Source organism: Convolutriloba macropyga, chromosome 9, assembly GCF_964194025.1.
Source record: "Convolutriloba macropyga chromosome 9, txConMacr16.3, whole genome shotgun sequence".
Taxonomy (NCBI): domain Eukaryota; kingdom Metazoa; phylum Xenacoelomorpha; order Acoela; family Convolutidae; genus Convolutriloba; species Convolutriloba macropyga.
In genome coordinates this window covers 27,039,929-27,063,753 of record NC_134476.1, presented here as the reverse complement: position 1 = coordinate 27,063,753, position 23,825 = coordinate 27,039,929, and the positions used below count along the sequence as shown (strand labels likewise).

The following is a 23,825-nucleotide window of genomic DNA, read 5'->3' as shown; positions in this document are numbered from 1 at the left end:
CGGAACTTTGCTACTGTCGCTAGCACTGTAAAATAGAAACAAAGTTTGTTGAAATGAACCTAAACAATTATAATCATTATGATTTATTATTAAGTTAGTAGAATCGATTTAGTTATTTTCAATTTCTTATTTAATATTACCAATTAATCCAACTATTGCCCAAAATCATTCACTAATCGCACTATATAGAATGTGGCCATATATGTTGAAGGTTTTCACCTTTGCACCCCCAATAGTTCCAACCCCTATCCATCAACTCCGATTTTGTCACTCCTCTGTCTTATCACCCCGATTTTCTAATTTTTTTTAATAATTCGTACAGTCAATATTCAGAATTAGGTATACGTCGGGTAAAGGGTTGATGCATGAAAAGCTAATGGGGTTAAATGATGCAGGGGTTAAATGATGTAGGGGTGAAAAGTAGAAACTATTTGATTAAATATTACTATTTGCAATAGTTGGGTTTAACCTGTGAGTTTTTTGTGTGTGAATGGAAGATGCTTAGAAGATCAAGATTGTGAAATTTGAATTCCGCGCAACATTGTCTTTCCTATCAATTTTCTGGTGTGCATGCTGCTAAGCTCCTTTTAGCTTGTGATGCAAAAAGATTAAATTTGCTGCGTGATCAGAGCAAGGAGGATCGGTTATGTATGATCTCCCATTTTTCCACCCATCTCATCCGGAAACTTCGGAAACCATCGAAGGTTCATTGAACGTGTGGATATTAAAATTTTGAAACTAGCTCAAGTGTTGGTATAGTTTTTATCAAATTAACTCCCAGAGTTTAACTCCAAGAATTAACTCCGAATCAAAATTTCACTGAACTGTTGAGCAAAATAGCTTGAGTTTGTTGTTGCAAAAAGTATGACAGGAAAATAACGATTGTACTTAAATAACGATTATTTGCACGTGCAAAAATCGATTTTCTTGTTGAACAAAATTGGAGAGAAGAGAAAATGGCGTTTTTGTTCATATCAGCTTTCGAAAGAGAACGAAAAACGTAAGTGTGAAAATTTTTTGCCAAGCGAGTGATTTTTGATCAGGTGTGGCTTTTCGGAAGCAATTTTTTAGCAATTTTAGCAATTTTTTAATGTTGTGAGAGCAAGAAATCATTCAACGTTTTCTTAAAAACGTTTCCATTGTTTGCCAACCGAAGCCACTGTGGTAACTTTCCATTTCTGTACGCATTGACGAACGATCGAATTCATTCCAAAGCTGGTTTTGGCATTCTGTCTAATTTTGAATTGTTTTGTTCGAGTATTTTGATGAAGATTCAGACATCCGTAAAAGTTTTTAGAAATTTCTGGCCTGGCTTTATAATGAAATTTGATTAGCGACATTTTTGCTATTATTAGCTCAGCTGGTAGGGTCTTTGTCTGGATTAGCAGATCTCTCGCTTTCTCATACTTTTTGCGCAGAAAGCACACCTTTATGCCCCAGTTAATCTGTCGGTTAAGGCGTTTTAGGTTTTTTGCTGATAAATTTTGAAAGATTGCCGAAAATGATAAATGTGAAAGCACAAGTGATTTTAGAAGAATGCGCGCGGTCAGGGGAATTTGATGTCTTAAGTAAATTAATCTTATAGCATGAGCCATCTTTTTTAACGTTTTATTCAGCTGCTTATCGAAACTAAGATTCCTGTCAATTTGAAAACATGATATCTGCAAATTTTTTTTCGTTTTTGCAAAAATAGATCCGAAATCAGAATTATCGCGCGAGAAAAAGATTAATTCGGTTTTGTTTGTATTCAAGGTTAGTTTGTTCATCTCTACACATTCTTCTGTTTTTTGGAAAATTTCCATGACTTTTTCATGTAAGCTACTTGTCTGTCCACAAGAGACAATACTTGTGTCATCTGCGAATTGAATTACTTTTTCCGTTGTGTTTATATTAGATGAGAAATCGTTCACATATTTTTTTACTTTACTTTTTTAGGTAACTTGGTTTTTCTAGACCATATTAACAGGTAACTGTGTTTCTGAGCTTTTTTGACCACTTCTATATACTGTGTTTTTTATACTTTTATTTAACTTGCTCTCAAACAAAGTTTGTTGAAATAATATTAGTCCTGTCGGTCTTTTTTATGCAATATTTCGCTTGACCGATTTTTCGTCTGACGCTTTTGACTTTTCGTCCTCAAAAACGGGATAAGCAGGTAGTGCCCAGCGGGCATTAAGTGCTCTTAGAGCCTTTCAGCTTAAAATGTTTTCGAGACTTATACTTATGGTGTGAAGGGCGGTTCTTAGAGGTTGAAGACACCCCCTCTGTTGACCCCGCCCCCCGATTCCCCCCTGCGCTGTTGCTCCCACCCCACTGTTGCCCACCCCTGTCCTCTCACCCTCCTCATCAGCCCCCCCCCCTCCTCCCCGTGGCTACGTTCGAACAACCGATCGCTAAAAACGCAATTTTATACTAATTTTATCAATTTTTTTTCAAGGTTTTTGAAAGTTTTTGTCGTTTTTGAGTTCTTTCAGCCCTAGGTGTCAAGTAACCTCCTCTAGGGTTTGATTATAGATTACTTCATCGTTTCTAGTTGTAGTGGAATGGTTCCAACATTTTAACATCACGAAATTTGGCGTTTTTTTTTAACTAAACGTGCATTTTTAAAAAATTTTTTTGACATTTTTCACTATTCACGTCTTTTCAGACGCAGGGGCCAGAAAACGTCGTTAAGGTTTGAAAATAAGTTGTCAAAAAATTTAATTTGCCATGGAATAGCTTTCAATTTTTTAATAGGACAAGTTCTAGCATTTTTTTGATAAAATTTAGCATTTTTTCAAGTTTTTTGAAATATTTTGTCGAATTTTAGGTTTTTCCAGCCTCAAGATTAGAGGAACCACCTCTAGTGTTTGACAATAGGTTACCATGTAGTTTCTAAATGTAATAGAATGTTTTTCAACAATTCAACACCACGAATTTTAGCATTTTTTGTTAGGAAACTTGCATTTTTTTTTTATTTTTTGATATTTATTTTCATTATTCAGGTTTTCAGGCTAACAGAAAATCTCCGCTAGGGTATGATTATAAGTTAATGGAAAATGTTTTTTGGGCGTTGATTAGTTTTCAGCTTTCCTTATCACAAATTTTAGAATTTTTATGCAACTTCAAATTTCTTTTAATATGTTGTCTTTGCTTAGGTTTCTCCAGCCTCGAAGCCACATAACCTCCTCTATGGTTTGATTATATGTTTTGCATAGCTTTTTGATGTAACGAATGGTTTTCAAGCTTTTAAAACCAGCAATTTTGAAATAAAAATTGCAGGTTTTCAAGTTCTTTATTTAAACGACTCCAGCTATAGCAGTTTTTTTATATAATTTTTTTTTCAAAATTTCGGAAAATTATTACCATGTTCCAAGTTTATGGATCTTTTTGAGCCAGTGAAACTTTTTGAAGCTTGAAATAGGGATACTGGATAGTCTCTTAAGAAAGTGAAACGGTTTTGAAGATTTTATCTTGAATTTTAGCAAGACTTCAATAAAATTTGCTTTTGTTTTCCAAAATTTTTCACTATTTTTTGTCCATTTCTGAGTTTAACGACCATTACTGGCCAACGAAACTTATCACAAAACTTTGCAAGTCTTGGAGATGGGTTACTTGACAAACTTTCGAGACAAGAAATGGTTTTTTTTTTACTGTGAAGTTGAAAACTTTTTTTTTGCCTTTTTCAGTTCTCTATCTTTTATTTATTAACAAGGCTAGAAAACCAGAAATTGCAGATCGCAATCCAATCATGGAAGTTATTCCTTTCTCTCTGTCGGTTAGGGTTCCTTTCCTTCTCTTTCCCGTTCACGTTTTTCTCTCTCTCACACTCTATCTCTCTCTCTTTGTTGATGCTGCATTTCAGCTGCTGTTATGTGGGATAATGTCATCATCTCTGATTCTCATTAACCATTTAGCAATTTTTGTATATTTTTCAAATGTTTGGAAAATTATAATCATTTTCCAAGTTTATGGATCTTTTTGAGCCAGTGAAAATTTTGAAGCTTGAAATAGGGATACTGGATAGTCTCTTAAGAAAATGAAACGGTTTTGAAGATTTTATCTTGAATTTTAGCAAGACTTCAATAAAATTTGCTTTTGTTTTCCAAAATTTTTCACTATTTTTTGTCCATTTCTGAGTTTAACGACCATTACTGGCAATCGAAACTTAACACAAAACTTTGCAAGTCTTGGAGATGGGTTATTTGACAAACTTTCGAGACAAGAAATGGTTTTTAACTTTTTTTACTGTGAAGTTGAAAACTTTTTTTTATTTTGCCTTTTTCAGTTTTCTATATCTTTTATTTATTAACAAGGCTAGAAAACCAGAAATTGCAGAGTGCAATCCAATCATGGAAGTTATTCCTTTCTCTCTGTCGGTTAGGGTTCCTTTCCTTCTCTTTCCCGTTCACGCTTTTCTCTGTCTCTCTCACACTCTATCTCTCTCTCTCTTTGTTGATGCTGCATCTCAGCTGCTGTTATCTGTTATGTGGGATAATGTCATCATCTCTGATTCTCATTAACCATTTAGCAATTTTCGTATATTTTTTTTCAAATTTTTGGAAAATTATATTCATGTTCCAAGTTTATGGATCTTTTTGAGCCAGTGAAACTTTGAAGCTTGAAATAGGGATACTGGATAGTCTCTTAAGAAAATGAAACGGTTTTGAAGATTTTATCTTGAATTTCAGCAAGACTTCAATAAAATTTGCTTTTGTTTTCCAAAATTTTTCACTATTTTTTGTCCATTTCTGAGTTTAACGACCATTACTGGCCAACGAAACTTATCACAAAACTTTGCAAGTCTTGGAGATGGGTTACTTGACAAACTTTCGAGACAAGAAATGGTTTTTAACTTTTTTTACTGTGAAGTTGAAAACTTTTTTTTTAATTTTGCCTTTTTCAGTTTTTTATATGTTTTATTTATTAACAAGGCTAGAAAACCAGAAATTGCAGAGTGCAATCCAATCATGGAAGTTATTCCTTTCTCTCTGTCGGTTAGGGTTCCTTTCCTTCTCTTTCCCGTTCACGTTTTTCTCTCTCACACTCTATCTCTCTCTCTCTTTGTTGATGCTGCATTTCAGCTGCTGTTATGTGGGATAATGTCATCATCTCTGATTCTCATTAACCATTTAGCAATTTTCGTATATTTTTTTTCAAATTTTTGGAAAATTATATTCATGTTCCAAGTTTATGGATCTTTTTGAGCCAGTGAAACTTTGAAGCTTGAAATAGGGATACTGGATAGTCTCTTAAGAAAATGAAACGGTTTTGAAGATTTTATCTTGAATTTCAGCAAGACTTCAATAAAATTTGCTTTTGTTTTCCAAAATTTTTCACTATTTTTTGTCCATTTCTGAGTTTAACGACCATTACTGGCAATCGAAACTTATCACAAAACTTTGCAAGTCTTGGAGATGGGTTATTTGACAAACTTTCGAGAGAAGAAATGGTTTTTAACTTTTTTTTACTGTGAAGTTGAAAACTTTTTTTTTAATTTTGCCTTTTTCAGTTTTCTATATGTTTTATTTATTAACAAGGCTAGAAAACCAGAAATTGCAGAGTGCAATCCAATCATGGAAGTTAGTCCTTTCTCTCTGTCGGTTAGGGTTCCTTTCCTTCTCTTTCCCGTTCACGTTTTTCTCTCTCTCACACTCTATCTCTCTCTCTCTCTCTTTGTTGATGCTGCATTTCAGCTGCTATTATGTGGGATAATGTCATCATCTCTGATTCTCATTAACCATTTAGCAATTTTCGTATATTTTTTTTTCAAATTTTCGGAAAATTATATGTTCCAAGTTTATGGATCTTTTTGAGCCAGTGAAACTTTTTGAAGCTTGAAATAGGGATACTGGATAGTCGCTTAAGAAAATGAAACGGTTTTGAAGATTTTATCTTGAATTTTAGCAAGACTTCAATAAAATTTGCTTTTGTTTTCCAAATTTTTTCACTATTTTTTGGCCATTTCTGAGTTTAACGACCATTACTGGCCAACGAAACTTAACACAAAACTTTGCATGTCTTGGAGATGGGTTACTTGACAATCTTTCGAGACAAAAAATGATTTTTAACTTTTTTACTGTGAAGTTGAAAACTTCTGTTTAATTTTGCCGTTTTCAGTTTTTTTCTATGTTTTATTAACAAGGCTAGAAAACCAGAAGTTGCAGAGTGGAATCCAATCATGGAAGTTATTCTTTTCTCTCTTTCTCTGTCGGTTAGGGTTCCTTTCCTTCTCTTTCCCGTTCAAGTTTATCTCTCTCTCACTCTATCTCTCTCTCTCTCTCTCTCTCTCTCTCTTTGTTGATGCTGCATTTCGGCTGCTTTTATGTGGGATAACGTCATCATCTCTGATTCTCATTAACCATTTAGCAATTTTTATATATTTTCAAATTTTTGGAAAATTATAATCATGTTCCAAGTTTATGGAACTTTTTGAGCCAGTGAAAATTTCGAAGCTTGAAATAGGGATACTGGATAGTCTCTTAAGAAAATGAAACGGTTTTGAAGATTTTATCTTGAATTTTAGCAAGACTTCAATAAAATTTGCTTTTGTTTTCCAAAATTTTTCACTTTTTCTTGTCCATTTCTGAGTTTAACGACCATTACTGGCCAACGAAACTTATCACAAAACTTTGCAAGTCTTGGAGATGGGTTACTTGACAAACTTTCGAGACAAGAAATGGTTTTTAACTTTTTTTACTGTGAAGTTGAAAACTTTTTTTTAATTTTGCCTTTTTCAGTTTTTTATATGTTTTATTTATTAACAAGGCTAGAAAACCAGAAATTGCAGAGTGCAATCCAATCATGGAAGTTATTCCTTTCTCTCTGTCGGTTAGGGTTCCTTTCCTTCTCTTTCCCGTTCACGTTTTTCTCTCTCACACTCTATCTCTCTCTCTTTGTTGATGCTGCATTTCAGCTGCTGTTATGTGGGATAATGTCATCATCTCTGATTCTCATTAACCATTTAGCAATTTTCGTATATTTTTTTTCAAATTTTTGGAAAATTATATTCATGTTCCAAGTTTATGGATCTTTTTGAGCCAGTGAAACTTTGAAGCTTGAAATAGGGATACTGGATAGTCTCTTAAGAAAATGAAACGGTTTTGAAGATTTTATCTTGAATTTCAGCAAGACTTCAATAAAATTTGCTTTTGTTTTCCAAAATTTTTCACTATTTTTTGTCCATTTCTGAGTTTAACGACCATTACTGGCCAACGAAACTTATCACAAAACTTTGCAAGTCTTGGAGATGGGTTACTTGACAAACTTTCGAGACAAGAAATGGTTTTTAACTTTTTTTACTGTGAAGTTGAAAACTTTTTTTTGCCTTTTTCAGTTCTCTATCTTTTATTTATTAACAAGGCTAGAAAACCAGAAATTGCAGAGTGCAATCCAATCATGGAAGTTAGTCCTTTCTCTCTGTCGGTTAGGGTTCCTTTCCTTCTCTTTCCCGTTCACGTTTCTCTCTCTCTCTCACACTCTATCTCTCTCTCTCTCTCTTTGTTGATGCTGCATTTCAGCTGCTGTTATGTGGGATAATGTCATCATCTCTGATTCTCATTAACCATTTAGCAATTTTCGTATTTTTTTTTTTCAAATTTTCGGAAAATTATATTCATGTTCCAAGTTTATGGATCTTTTTGAGCCAGTGAAACTTTTTGAAGCTTGAAATAGGGATACTGGATAGTCGCTTAAGAAAATGAAACGATTTTGAAGATTTTATCTTGAATTTTAGCAAGACTTCAATAAAATTTGCTTTTGTTTTCCAAATTTTTTTACTATTTTTTGGCCATTTCTGAGTTTAACGACCATTACTGGCCAACGAAACTTAACACAAAACTTTGCATGTCTTGGAGATGGGTTACTTGACAATCTTTCGAGACAAAAAATGATTTTTAACTTTTTTACTGTGAAGTTGAAAACTTCTGTTTAATTTTGCCGTTTTCAGTTTTTTTCTATGTTTTATTTATTAACAAGGCTAGAAAACCAGAAGTTGCAGAGTGGAATCCAATCATGGAAGTTATTCTTTTCTCTCTTTCTCTGTCGGTTAGGGTTCCTTTCCTTCTCTTTCCCGTTCAAGTTTATCTCTCTCTCACTCTATCTCTCTCTCTCTCTCTCTCTTTGTTGATGCTGCATTTCGGCTGCTTTTATGTGGGATAACGTCATCATCTCTGATTCTCATTAACCATTTAGCAATTTTTATATATTTTCAAATTTTTGAAAAATTATAATCATGTTCCAAGTTTATGGAACTTTTTGAGCCAGTGAAACTTCTTAAAGCTTGAAATAGGGATACCGGTTAGTCTCTTGAGAAACGTTTTTTGATCATTTTTTATCATTTCTGATCATTTTCTCCGGCACAAGGGTCCTACGGATGTCCTCGACGGTTTGATGATCAGCTTTTGCATAGTTTCTAGAGTTTATGAAATGGTTATCAATATTTTGATGACTCCAGCTTTCGCAGTTTTTTGATAATTTTAATTTTCGGAAAATTATTATGTTCCAAGTTTATGGATCTTTATGAGCCAGTGAAACTATTCAAAGCTTGAAGCAGGGATAATGGATAGTCTCGTGAGACAATTAAATGGTTCTTAAGATATTAATATCTTGAATTTTAACAATTTTTTGTTAAACTATGCAATTTCCGAAATTTTGAATATTTTCTGAGTTTGTGAATTTTATCAATAGTTTTGAAAATTTAACTTTGAAATTTGGACGCTTTTTAAATTTTGCAATACTCTGAATATTTATATTGCAAGTATTATCGATTATTGCAAGTTTTTTATTCGATTTACTAACAAGGCTAGAAAACTTAAAGTTGCAGAGTCGAATCAAGCGAACGCTAGCCTTACTAAACTGTGGCTATCTACTGAAGAAACCAGCCGCTCGCAGGTCGTTTGAGAGCAATTCGCCCGGCGTTAGTCGGTTATGTTATATGCAATTTTTATATACTACTTATTCTATACTATTTTTTATATGCAATTTAGAGCTTTTTTTGTGATTTCGCCGTTTTAGACGCTCTTTTACCGCTTTTTGTACTCTTTTACATGGTAATAGTTTCTAAGACAATTTTTAGTCAATTTTTTAGTTTCTAAGGCGATTGAAAATGGTTTTTATGTTTACATTCGTGGACTTTTCATTTCGTTAAATTCAGTTAAGTTTTGTTTAGTAGAAGAAAATAGGCTAAATTTGATTAATTTTTTGCCCTATTCTGTTTTGTAACTTTCAGAAAAATTTGTCATATTGAATTGTATAATAATTGTTGGTGCTACGGTTATTTTTACTATGTGAAAACAATTAAAGGCTTGATAGCACTTATTTTCTTAAAATAAATTAATCAAGTTTTTTAGTTATTAATTCTTCCTCATGGTTTAACTGCTTTTGTGCGTTTGAGTGTCGCGTGGTTGCCTAATGAATAAGCAAGGATTGCTTGTTAAGGTGTGCAGTTATCTATTTTTTGCAATTTTCGGAGAGTTATTTAAAATGTAAAAGTTTTTTTTTTATAGTTTTCGTTCTTTAATTCTCTTCTGTTTCGCTCGATTTTTCTTCTTCGAATGTTGGTTTTGTTTTCCCACCACTTGATTTTCGTTTGTTAAACACAATTGCATCACACCACTACATTTGTTGGCATTTGTCACGATGACTTGAATAATGATTTGAGCAGCAGCATATGGAACACGTGGCTGTGAGGTCGCGGGTATATTTTTTAGCCTATGGACCTATTGATAGCAGCTTTTTATTGATTTGCGGATTAACGGTGGGGAATGAAATACTTGGAATCGATTTCTTCTCAACTTGAATATTTTGCTATCCCTTCGGACTTGTTATTCCGGCCCTAATTCTTTCGTTTTTTCATTTAAATTGATATTGAATATAATGAGGGAAAAAGGTCTCTGGTTAAATCATTATATAATCTGCCGCTTCACATAAAACTACTCAAACATTATCGTATCAAATAGCTACGCGCAGCATGATTTGTGCTTTATGCATAATTTACGCTGGGCGTTAGAATCGGCTTGAAACTTTTAGATTAAAAACTTTTGAATTGTCTTGCTTGTTTTCTCTTAAACAGAAGGTATGGTTAAAACGCTTTGTTCTTTAACTCTTGATAAGCTACCAAATATAGGATTTTCATTCAAAACTGCAAGATGGCATATCAATCTGCTCAAAAGGCAAGAAATATCTTTTTCTGGCTGTAGTTTTTGAAAGATTGGGTCTTGCCACACTATTGTTTGAGCATTTCGAAAAAGCGCAATATTTCTTGAAAACAATCTGAGTTCGAACAATCGATTACTTATTTTTTGGGGTGCAATAGAGACACATTATATGTCCAAAGAAGCTAAACGTTGTGCTATTTGGAAAATTTTAGGTATTACGATTAAGAAATCCTTCAACGCCATATTTGTTAAGATAATGCTTATGTGAAAATGGAATCATCAGCAGTCTTTTCCAAGAAACGAATTGGGAAGTGCGCGAATAATCAGCATAAACTGAGGGCCTGAACTCAATTAAAAGTTTATAGGCGTTTTTTTTGAGCAGTGGTTGCGCAATCCAAAAATTTTTCGGAAAGCTTACACAAAGGGTCGAAAAGTGTATGAAAACTTGTAGAGCTATAGTGAAGTGCTCTTGGATTTTTGATTTTCAAAAGGGTTGCATTGGAGTGTGTCTGTTTTAGAACTATTTTTTCAACTTCCTTTCATCAGTTAGACTTTTTATTATTACTTTGTTTTAATTAATTATTTGTGAAACTCTGTTATTTGTGAAACTCTGGATTTTGTCCGTACTAGGGGGGGGGGGGGGGGGGGGGGGATCGATATATTAATCGTACAGGATTGTGAGTGGTATCATTAAAAAGCCTGTCCCGCATAGAATATGTAACTAAAAAGATTTTTTTTTGAATTTCATTTTCCACAGAGTAATCTAGTTTAAAAATTTTGTAAACATTTGATTGATTTTCGTTGTTTCTGTTCACTTTGTCTGTATTCTTGTGCACTTTTTGGCCAATATTTAACGAAAGTGTTGTTGGTTTTACCTCTAAAAACAAAAAAGTCTTGTTGAAAAGTTTTAAAAATTTTGATAATTTTTTAAAATTCAGATTTTATTCATCAAATGACTCTAAAAAGGCTTTTTTTATCCACTTCGTTTAAATTTACCAGATTAACACACCTAAAAACTGCTGACATAATCTTTGCTAACTCCAAAACGAGCTAGTTTTCAACGTGGATCCTTTGAGAGTGTTCTTGAACTAAACGTTTGCCGGTTTTTTGCTAATGTAAAACGATAATTATGCAAAATGCATCATTTATGTTTGATGTATTGACTTTTTGTCAAGTTACTCAGATCTATAATATTCGAAAAAATAGAGTGTTCCAAATAGACGAACGGCAATAGCAAGGCTAGTTTTTGTCTAATCCCCTTTTTCCCCTTTTTATGTTAGTTGCTGTAAAGATCAACTCAAATCAAAAGGTGCTAATAACAGGTCTAACTGGCTTCCTGGGGAGTTCCAAGGAAACCTATTTCGTTTCGTAGCCGAAAGCTTATGGTCTTTTTGACTATAAATTTTTGTTTAATTAAACAATGGATTTTTGAGATTTGTGATTGTCTTTTTGGTCAACTTGTAGCTTAACGTCAGCTAAGACAGGTTGCGTCGAGTTTGTAGTTGAATAAAATTTATTACTTATTGCGGTTTTACGTAATGGTTTTTCTGCTTTGATATAACCAGTTTTCATCGTTAAGGTTTTTTTCATTTTCGTGTCACATAATTGACACCTCAGATCGCACATTATTGGCATCTCAAAGGAAGGCATTCAACACACCAGTATTTTAGTGAATAGATTAGGGCTTTAACTGCTTTGACACAGTCTTCTGGCAGAATTGAATAGAATTTTTTGGTTTTTTGTAGTCGTTTGACATTTTCTGGATAATTTTAGGTCTTAGCGTCTTCGTATGAATGAACAAGGGTACATATGTACTGATTTTGTTTGATAGCTCAAGCTTTTCGTGACTTTGAAATCAAATGTGTTACAAAAATTGAATAGATGTTTTTTTAATTTGCATTTTGGCTGTTCTTTTTGTCTGCTTTTTGCCTGTTGCCAATAAATACAGTTTGTATTTCCAATTATTGGTTTTAAATAAACGCTTAATTGCTTTTATCAAACGTTTTTGGTGCATGGCTTATTGTTTTAACGGCCTGGATACCGGTTTTTTAACAGATTAATTTTTTTATCTTTCCTGTTTGTCCTTTTTGCAGTCGAATGTGCTAATTTCAGGTCTAAGAGGCTTGCTACGGAAGAACGAAAGAAACTGTTTGCTATTTTCAGTTTATGGCTCAAGGTTTTCACGACTTAAGAATCAGATGTTTTAAAAAATATAGATGCATTTTTAAATCTGCACTTTGCTGTTTTTTGTCTTCTTTTTATCTAGTCTCATTAACTGCAGGTCGCAAATAAAACTATCTGTGTCAAAGGAAGGCCCAATTGAATTTCTCTAAGGTTTTTGTGTGCAATGATTATTGTTTTTACGACTTCAATACCGGTTTTTCGCAAAATAGTTAATTTTGCCTTTTCATCGTTCTTTTTGTAGACGTTTGACATATTCTGATTAGTGATAAATCTCATTGATTTCCTTTTGAGATTGAAAAACTCTATTTAATAATTATAGATGCAATGTTTTGGTTTCTTTGAAATTATTTCTTTTCGAAAACAAATTAATGTGTTTTTTAGCTGCTCCCTTTTTCTTTTTTAATACCTGCTACCTAGTCTCACTATTCAGAGGTTACTTATGTTAATATTGTTGTTTAAGGAGGCCGCAGTTAATTATATCTGAATTTTAACGGATTATTTTATGATTTTAACAGATTCTTCTCTATTTTCTTGCAAAATTTAAAGGAATTTTTGTCTGATTTTGTCGTTAATATTTGTAGACGGACGACATATTCTGGTTACTTACAGGTATCACTGTCTTTCAATGAGTTATCGAACTTAAACCTTTTTAAAGATATCAAATGGCATCTAATTGTTTTCATTGGAATATTTTGTTTTCGTAAAAACAAACGCTTTTTTCAATTTCTTCGTTTTTCTTTTTTGTCTGCTTGTTACCCAGTCTCATCAAGGACTGGTCCCATTTTTTTCTAGTGAAGAACAAACAAGTTTCTATAGTTCAGGTTTTATTTATCATTTTGACTTTGTTATTTGTTGTTTTTTTTTTCAAAAGAGTAGACATTGTGTTTTGGATGTAAATGTTTATTTGATTTTGTTTGTTTGTCTTGTCTCATAGTCTTAATAATGGCAGGTGTCAGCGGCTCACTAATGTGGCATTGTTTGCTCAGGAAGCGGATTCAGTTGGAGACAATTTTTTTAAACCTTGCACCAATTATTTTGATCCTAAATGAGAATTTTTTAAAGATTTTATTCCTCATTTGGTAGACAATTCAGGCAATCTTGTGGATAAGCGGTGTCGGAACCTTATGCACGAAAGCACATTACTGAATCTCCATGTTTTTGTAATCGTGCTTTCTAATGTTTTTAATAGCAAGTCTTGATAATTTGGGATAATAGCGGCTTGATAATTAGGCATATTTGAACTTAACTTTGGTTTAGTTTTAGAGCGAACGTTTTTGATGACTCATTTGTTGTCGAAAACTGTTAGTTAGTTTTGAATGTTTACCGGGTTTTTGTTTTTGTATTCTCACTTGGGTACAGTAATGAGTTGGCGAATCGGTCGTCGTTAGAGCTGTACTGAATCTGTTAAACGTTTCAGTTTGTAAGGAGTGGCTTCATTCGATGTGAAACTATTTGTCCTAAAAAAACGTTGATGAATTTTTTAATATTGCGTACATTTTGTCGATAAACTTATCTTAGTGTTTGTACTATACGTTAGGATATGCCCTTATTGATAGATGGTGTGATGTATAAACGGTTTAATCTAACTAGTTAACTGTTTTAATGTCAGAACTGAGTTTCAGACTCGTGATGTTCGATTTGGAAAATTAACAAGAAGGCTCGCTTGTTCTGTTTTTGGCACAGAATGTTCCCACCTTCACATTTGAAATAAAATATATGAAATCAATTTATCAGAAATGGTATTTCAGAAGCATTTGTTTTTGCACCAAACAATGTTTTTATCCAGCTGCTACGAAAAAGTTAGCTTAATTTCGGAATAAACAACAGGGAAACTTTGAGTCCTCAGTGGAACCAATAGGACTGAGTGAAAAACCTTCAAATGCTAAAAACTTTGCTGCAATTAAATAGTAATAAGTACTACCAAAAGAGTTTTCCAAAAACGTGTTGTAACTAAGTTTTCAATTCTTTTGCATTATACACGATTTTGATTGTGCTTCATCTGTTTGTATCTATAAATCGTTGAGAAATTAAAGATTTTTCTACAATCTGAAGTCGAATTGATGATAATTAACTGTTTTTCTTAGACTCTACTTTTCTCCGCGGGACGTTTTTGTCAAAAACACTAGTAATTGTGACAGCAGAAACTACACTTAGTTTTAATAAAAAATGTTTTCATGTTTTACCTAGATCATCAAAAACTAACAGAAAAAGAACAACCACGGAAACATAAACTCGATGTGACGTGTATTTTCCAAATAGCATATAGAAGTGAGAATGAATTTTGGCAGTCGTATAAACAATCGGCAAAATCAGGTTAAATGAATCAATCAAGTTGAGAAACTCATCAGAAACAGAGCAGGACAATCACTCTAATAGATTGGACGAAACCATAACCTACGTACAAGAAGAGTCAGAAGAAAGACGATATATTTTACCAAAAAGCAGTTGAGACCTCTTAGTGTTTTTATGTTTAGGACAGAAAGACGAAACGTTCATCAATAGTCAATTAAAAACTTATTTTCAGTATCGGTAAAATTCGTTTTTTGAATTGAAGTTTAGTATCAAAATAAAGAGGGATGGAACAGTTGAAGTCCTAAGTGTTGTAAATTGCTTGATTTAAAAATTCAACAATGTTTTCAACAACAGGAAAGGAAACAGAAGAAAATGGAGAGAATACATCTGAGAACAAAATTTAAAAAACCGCCCGTTTTTAAAATTGTGTCGTTTTTAAGCAGATTATCTTTGAGCGTAAATGAAACTGAATGCAATAAAGACTGCCTGTTTTCAATTTGAATTGTCTTTATTATTGATAATCAAGTAAGGTGCCCAAAAAGACTGTTAGTAGGTGAACTAGAGTTTAAGAGGTTGACATTTGTTCAAAACAATTTTTTTCTAAGTCAAAAAAAATATTAGATTCACAAGTTCTTCACACAGTTGAGGCGAAGCATTAAGGTAATTAGTTTGCTGCCCTTTAATAACAGTTGTGAGGAAGTCTAATGTTGAAAAGGAGATAACACTCAAAGCAGCAGTCAAAGCAGGGCAAGTCAGGAAAAACTGAATTCTCGTTTATATCAAAAGTAGCCGTCCGCGCCCTGAAGACCAATGTTTTTTGTTACCTGTACTGGTTAAGTGTGATTAACTGTTCTGCTCTCTGATAGACTCCCTGATATTTGACTTCAATTGACCTCAGAAAGAGAAATATGAAGTATTAAAAAAAGTCTGCACCTACAAACAGCATTCTATTTTATATGAAATTAGATCTCATTAATAACTGACTGAATATGTGGAGTTGCTCCTAACAACTCATAATTGTTGCTGTTTTCATGAATAACCCAAAAATGGAACAAAAATTTAGTTTAACCTGTCTGATTTCTTTTTCAGATCTCAGTTTAGTCCGAAAAGGTACAAAATTCAGAATGAATCATTGTTGATCGGTGTTCATTCAATTGAACATATTGAACATGCAGAGAGAGTGAATGATTTCGCTTAACTTTAATATTTTTCTTTTCCGGTTTGATATGAAATATCTTTGTAGGTTTTTGAGTCTTCAAAAAAGTTTAAAACAATTAATCCTTAATAGACAGATCTCAAATGATTTCCTCTTATGTTTATCAAGACTTAAACAAGGATTTAAAACAAACTGAACTTTCGATGAAAAGTTAGTTTAACACAGATCAGGCCCGTTGGATGAGGGAAACACGCTTGATGAATCTGTCCATTCCTGCTGTTTGTATTGTGAAACACGCTTGACTTTATTAAAACATTGTAATCTAAGACGTAACTGTTTGCTGTCCAGTGAAAATTTATACTTAGTCTGTGACATGGTTTCGTTGTATCCCTAATAAGTTAATTTGGAAATTCGCAATAGACTTACGTGCAATTGCAGTCAAATAAAAAAAATCTTGAAGTACATTTTTTGAATGAGTTGTGAATTGGATTCCCGGTTCAGTCTTTGTATTTTTTGTTGATGGACTCATTGAACGTGTAAGTTGTAATTATTTGAGAAGTTTGTTGGTTTGTGAAATGGTACTTTTGGAGATTGATGTGTTTTCGAATGAGCTGACGCTTCTGTTTGACAGCCGCTGAGAGAAAATATCCGTTAATATCTGCATTAAGAATTTTTTCGATTTCTTTCGATTATAGTTCAAATCAAGCCCTGCTATGATTTCGACTGACCTTCTTCTTGGTTATACATCTTTTTCACCCCGGGAAGCTCTTAAAGTTTTTTATTATAAATGACATAACTTACTCCAATTGAGTCTGACTCTATTATAAATGACCTTTTAGGGTACCCTGAACCTCTTTCATGGCCAATTAAGGAGTCGTATATAATAAATATCATGAAGGCTGTTAATAATAAAAGAAAAGGCAACCAAAATAAAGTAAGCAATTTGAATTTTTAAAAATTTATTTTAAATAAAAGTAATTTCATTTATTTTTAACTAAATCTTATATGTTGCCTCAGCAGTTTCAACTCAATTCCGTATCTGTTGCCATATATTATCCACAGCAGGTGAGCCTGTTTGGGAGTTATCCTGGCATTCTGCCGGCTATTGTTTTTAACGTTTATTGAAAAAAACTTTATGTCCACGTAGGTTTTTGGTATCACACTGTATTTTGCATTTTTGATTCTGATGACCGTGTCGAAGCTTGCTGTGTAAAGTTGACTTTTTCTTAAATTAACGAAACGTCTACTTTGGCCTCTATTTCTCTCGTTCTTTTACCCTGAATTTTGCATTATTTGGCCCTTTTCGGTGTCGATGCTCTTCTTATTCCGGTTATACCCGGCCCGTGGAGATCTTTTTCATATCAAATTAGAGGTGAGGAGTTTTTCATTCCCTTGGTGGTCCGATTTTATAGCTTTCGCTACTGATCGCTGTTTCTTTCCAATTCTGATTTTCTGTTTTCCAGGTATTTCATGGCATCCAGAGGTGGTCCTCAGCGTCCACAAGGAACTGACGGCAGCGATTTCAAGAGTCGAACAGTGATCGCAGACAGATACCTGGTCAGCGCCAGAGCCAAAACACGCCTGAGGAACTTCATATTTGCACACTACATTTTGCATGTAGTGACAGTCGCAATTATGCTTGTATGTAAACACACAGAAAAAGATGCCAAAAAGCTAGCTTTGAACCCTTTTGTCATCTCGCCATGGTTGTTAGTTTGGCTTGGCAGTAGTATTCCGTGTGGTTTAGCTTACGTCTCGCTAGCAAGGAACAGGTTAACCTTAATCATCATCTACATATGGGGTTCTATCTTTCTTGGATTTTGCCCTCTTGCCCTGGCACTTTATCATCTGTTCAACACCAAGCATGATCCAAAAGAGATGATATTCATTTTGGACTCCTTTGCGTTGCCAATTGCGGAGTTATTTATTTGCATTTTTGGATGCTTCGCGCAATTGGGAGGATTCATCAATGCCAAAGTTCTGAGAGATGCTTGGATGGCGAGGAAAGAAGCTTGATGAATCTGTCCATTCTTGCAGTTTGTATTGTGAAACACGCTTGACATTATTAAACATTGTAATCTAAAAATTTTTATAACGTAAATGTTTGCTGTCTAGTGAAAATTTATACTTTGTCCGTGATATGGTTTTGTTGTATCTCTAATAAGTTAATTTTGAAATTCGCAATAGAGTAACCTGCAAATGCAGTCAAATAAAAAAAAATTTTAGAAGTAAATTTTGTGATTGAGTTGTGAATTGTATTCTCGGTTCAGTCTCTTGGTATTTTTCTTGAAGGACTCATTGAACATGCAAGTTGTAATTATTTCAGAAGTTTGTTGGGTTGTGAAATGGTACTTTTGGAGAATGATGTGTTTTTGAATGAGCTGACGCTTCTGTTTGACAGCTGCAGAGAGAAAGGATCCGTTAATATCTGCATGAAGAAGTATGATGGACACACAAAGCCAAAGCCGTCCAATAACAAAAAATATTCCCAACAGGTATTTATTTTAAACAATAATATCCCAAAAGTGGTCATCAAATTCCTGGAAGTTGTACGTAACAGAGCGCTGAATTAATGTTTCAATCACTTTTGCGGGAAATTAGATTCTTGGGGTCCGTCCCTAGGTAATATGTTGCTTCTTTTTTAAGCTTTTTAAAATGGGTAAGTAAAAGTTTTGTGTACGTGTTTTAGTCTGCCCCTGAACCAGTAATCCAGAGCTGCCTAATCAGAGCCAACTCAGCTCACAAGAAGATCAGCACTGTTGTTCACAGTAAAGATGTGAACAAGTTCCACCTTCAATTCGGCACCATTCTCAAAGCTAACATGGACGGACTAAAGAAGGCACCCAGACCAGCTAAAGCGAAAGCTAACTGAAACTTAATAACAAAAAAAATTAATTATTTACGAATCCCACTACAGGTTAGGCATCACGTATTGATAATATGCGTATTGATATTTGAAAGCTTTAAATTTGTTCAGATTCGAACAAAATTTTGTGTTATATCAAACTTATTGTCAACTGTTTTAAGTTTTGGTTTGAAGGATGTAGCGTTGGTTCGGTGCAAGAGGGTGGGCAGCGGTTCAAGATGGTAGCTATCAATTAATATCTTTTATTAGATTTTATTCGTGCAATTGTACCCCTCAGTTGATATTATTGCTCTTTTTGTTGTATGATTTAAATGATTAGCAACCTATATATACTTTCAAATTTAAATTTTCTGTTTCAATTTTTTTTATTCAATTCTAGGTTTTGAATAATTGAACTTCTTCCATTTAGTGTTCTTCAGTATACTAAATGTCTACGGTAGCAACGCAATGGGGGAACAAAAACTTTACAGAAAACATTGCTTAGTAGCAAGTCTCTTTGTCATAGTAAGAGATTTTGATAATTTGAGGACAATGAAATAAGAGTATAGTTGTTTAAAGTTGGCTCTTATCCAATCAGAATCGCTGTGCAATCAGAACTCCTTGTTCCGACCCCAGTTAAAGGGGGACTATATTATCAGCTGGGTTTTTTGACGTAAAGACAGGCATAGTAATATTAAAAAGCCCATGAATCGTAAAATTTAAAATTAAAAAGATCTTCATATTCGTATTTTTTCAAAGAGTTATCCAGGTTTAAAGAATTTGTCAAAAAACAAAATTTTAGCGTATTTTTAATCACTATTAGCGTAATTTTGAACTACCAAATTTAGATTTGTTTTGCGGCATTATTTCAATATTAGCACTAAGATTGTGCTATTGATAATCTTTTGTAACTCATTGGCAAGATTGTTATTCGTCTCATTTTGTTCCTAAATTGAAAGTTTGGATTATAAGGGGGTGAGCCTCCTTTTTTAAAATGTGTTCTCTTTTTTATACTTTTTAACGTCAATTACAAGTCAAATTGTAGCACTGGTTTTGGTAGCGCTAGATTATCAAAGGAAGCAAAAGATTGAGTACACTGAAATTAACCAATTTTCATGTTGTTTGATGTCAATGTTTAATGCTTCTGATTTTTTGATATTCATTGTCTTCGGAAAATTTATTTTTAGTTTTTGCCTCGTTTCTTCAGTCCCGATTTTTTTTAATAGTGTTTCAATGGCAGCTCTGAGCTGCTGTATTCTATTGAAACGAAGTTAATCTGTTTTTAGCGGTTTTGGTTTTCTTTTCAAATTTTAGACTTGGATTTTGGTTTCTAAGTTAAACAGTAGATGGTTTTTGTCTTTAACCGCATTTAACTGTTTTGTTGTCTTGTCCCTTACTCTCAATCATTAGATTCTCATCAGATTTCTAATTCAATCGTATTCGCTTTTTTGTGCTTTTTGCTGAAATAACGAAAATTATGACGGTTCTTATTTTTGTGGAAATTGTGTCAAATTGTGGGCAAGATATGATTGGTTCATATAATTTCAGAATTTTATCATTATTTTTCAAAGAAAATGGAGTTTTTCTCTGTCCAATTTTTTGTTAAAGAAAATTAAGAAGGTCTTGTTTGTGTGTTTCTAATAATGTGCTGCTGAGGGTCTGTTCCTGACGTCATTTTTCGCTTGCTGTATGGGTTTTAGGAAATCGTTCGATATTTTTCCAAGTGCACTTATCAAATCTTGGTTTGAGAATGAAGAATCTAATTATTTTAAATTGGGGTTAACTGGATATTTATCAAGGTTAGTCACTTGAAAAATTTCGTGTATGAAGTTTGTTTTGAAAAATGGATAGAAGTTGATGTCAGAACCTTTTTCTTGAGATCTTCCTTATTCAAATTTTTAACATCATTGCGAACTCAATTTGATGCAGTGAGTTTTGTAACGCTGGATTTAATGGTTTTGTTCCGCTCGCTGGATTTAATTGTATAAAGCAAGCAAAAGATTGCAAGCTAAAGGGGGTTTGTTTGAACAATTCGAATGATAGATAATCTTTTTCCCGTGCGGAAATTTGACGGCTGTTTTACTCTTGATTGTCTGCATATGCTTTTAAAGCTAATACAAATGTTCTAATGGTGAATAGACGTTACTATCTAAATCCATTAGTGGACAGCAACAAGGTTTAATGGTATTGACTGTGTTTTCATGAGACATTGTTTTTTTATGTTCTTTATTTTCGCATGCTGCATGGGTTTCGGGAAACCTTTCAATTTTTTTTCGAGCGCACTTATTAAACTTCTTTTGAAAATGAAACCTGCAATGGTTGTATTTTCAAATAAAATTGAAATAATTAGGTATTAACTTTGTAATGATTAAAATTTGTTCCTTGAAGGAATTTAGTATATAAAGTTTGTTTGAAAATCGGGTAGAAGCTTAATTCCGAATTTTTAAAGGTCTTCAATTATTAGACTTTTGGCGTCAATGGGATGTCAAATCGAAGCAGTGAGTCTGTAAGGCTTTATTATAGTAACCAAAAGGTTGTGTGCTTTAAAGCACGAGTTTTTTAGCGAACTTTTGGATTTTAGAGAATCTCGTTCGTGTAGAAATTTCACTGCTGTTTTTCTCTTATTGTCGTTTCAATCGGATACGTATGTTAAAATGGTGCATAGACGTTGATATATGTATCTAATAATGGACAGCGTAGGTTTTTATTGGCTTTGACTCCACTTGTTTTCTTAGTTTTTTTCGTTTTTTTTGGTTGAACTTTTTGTCTTGCCACTTACTCTTTTAAAGAAAAGTCCAACTGAGGTGTAGACAGGGATGAGTGGAATTATAAAACATTTTCTCAGAAGAGCTATTTTTATGTTTCTGACGTAATCGTTCTGTAAATTTTATTAGTGAATTTGTGCTTTCTACCTGTAGGCCTTGTGCTTTTGTTTTGTTTTTTGTCGTCTATTTAATCTGTTTCTGTTGCTGTTTTTCGTGGAATTATCACAGACTCACAAATGAAAGGACCATCTGACTTTCGGAGGAGACATCAAGGGATTTTTGTGTCTTTTGAGGTAAATAACATACTCTTTGAATACTTTGAAATTCTTGTGTTCAAAAACAGTTGTTTGTTTTTTCAAAGGTGTCTCGTTTTTGTCGGTTTTTGTTTTGCTTTTTGTTAAATCTCAATAGACTGCTCGCAGTTGCTTTCTTTTAGTAAAGTCAATCGAATTTTTTCGGATTTTATTTTACCAAATTTTTGAGTTCGATATTGGTTTCCTGAAAAAAATTGTTAGAACTAGCTTAAGTTGCGTACCAGTTATGTTCAAAATTTTTTATTGAATTCTGAAGCTTGTCCTCTTTTTATTGGTATTGGCTTGCCTATTTCGCGAATTGACCGTTTTCTCAATTTCATTTTTTTCCGCTGGTTTTCTGGCAAATTATGTTTGTATTAATTGAATATCATTGTTTTGTGAAACGTGAAGTTTTCCTTTGACCAGATTTTGTTTCTTTTCGCAACTTTTTTAACTTATTTGTTTTGATCACTGTCAGTAGCTTACGATACCGTAGAATTTTTAAAATTCGAATACCTAGCTACTTTCTTTTGATTTTTCTTCGAGACCCGATCGTATCTTTTTGTAAGCAGTTGTCTACCTCAAATGTAGTTCGACCACAAGATCTTACGTCAAGAAGTTAATGATCTTTTTTTTCGCCGATTTCAGACGGTCTGCTCAGTTCTTAGTGGAATTCGTTTGCTGGATGTTTTCTGCTGTCTTTTTCTTGATCTGCATGTTTCAAGTTTTTAACATCCTTGAGACCTTAACGTGATGCGGTGTGCTTTTTAACGCTGAAATACTAAAGGAAGCAAAATTGGGAGTTTTTGTTTGGACAACTTTCTGGGTGATAGAGAATCTTTTTCAGGTGCGGATTTTTGACTGCTGTTTTTGCTGTTTTACTCTTGATTGTCTGCATATGCCGTTTAAGCTAATACAATTGTTCTAATTGTGCATAGACGTTACTATCTGAATCTGTTAAAAGGACAGCAATAATTTAATGGTATTTCTTCTGTGTTCTCAAGTGTTTGTTTTCTTGATGTTTTTTGTTTTAGCTTTCTGCATGAGTTTTGGTAAATTGTTTAAATGTTTTTTCAAGCGAACTTATTAAACGTTATGTGAAATTGAATCCTCGGACTAAAATATTGATGCAGTAACTTGATTTGTTGCTTGAAGGATTTTAGTATAGAAAGTTTGTTTGAAATGCGGCTAGATGTTGAATTCAGAATGTTTTTAAGGTCTCCAATTTTTAGTCTTTTGGCGTCAATGGGAAGTCCAATCGAAGCAGTAAGTCTGTAACGCTTTATTAGAGTAAGCAAAATATTGAGTGCTTTAAAGCACGAGTTATTTTTAGCGCCCTTTTGGATTTTAGAGAATATTTACACGTGTAGAAATTTCACTGCTGTTTTTCTCTTATTGTCTTTTCAAGCTGATGCTTATGTTTAAATGGTGCATAGACGTTGATGTATCTATCTAATAATGGCCGGCGTAGGTTTTTTTTGGGTTTGACTCCACTTGTTTTCTTTGTTTTTTTCCGGGTTTTTTTTGTTAGAACTTTTTGTCTTGTCACTCATTCTTTTAAAGAAAAGTCCAACTGAGGTATAGACAGGGATGAGTGGAATTTAAAACATTTTCTCAGAAGAGCTATTTTTTTGTTTGACGTAATCTTTTTTAAATTTTATTAGTGAATTTGTGCTTTCTGCCTGTAGGCCTTGTGTTTTTGTTGTGTTTTTTGTCTTCTATGTAATCTGTTTCTGTTGCTGTTTTTCATGAAATTATCACAGACTCACAAATGAAAGGACCATCTGACTTTCGGAGGAGACATCAAGGGATTTTTGTGTTGTTTGAGGTAAATAACATACTCTTTGAATACTTCGAAATTCTTGTGTTCAAAAACAGTTTTGTTTTTTCAAAGGTGTCTCGTTTTTGTCGGTTTTTGTTTTGCTTTTTGTTAAATCTCAATAATGACTTGTCATTTTCGTTAATTTTTCTCGCTGGTTTTCTGGCAAATTTTTCTTTGAGGCTGTGTTTTTGTTCAACTTGATATCGCTTGTTTGTTTTAATTGAGTATAATTTATTTCCGTGGAACGTGGAGCTTCTGACAAGATTTTGTTTTTTCGCATCTTTGTTTTGCTTACTATCAAAAGCTGACGATGCCGTAAAATTGTTAAAATT

At 33.3% G+C, this 23,825-nt stretch overlaps 1 protein-coding gene across 1 annotated transcript in view; it reads left to right on the top strand.

Moving 5' to 3' along the window:
* The window catches only part of LOC142345701 (signal recognition particle 14 kDa protein-like), a 335,593-nt gene extending 316,600 nt beyond the window's left edge, over positions 1-18,993 (top strand). Inside the window, exons 2-3 of the mRNA XM_075397948.1 lie at positions 18,095-18,263; positions 18,458-18,993. Coding sequence (XP_075254063.1) covers positions 18,114-18,263; positions 18,458-18,640 — 333 coding nt within the window. The 5' untranslated portion in view covers positions 18,095-18,113 and the 3' untranslated portion in view covers positions 18,641-18,993. The remainder of the gene's footprint in view (positions 1-18,094; positions 18,264-18,457) is intronic.
* Positions 18,994-23,825: the final 4,832 nt, after the last annotated feature.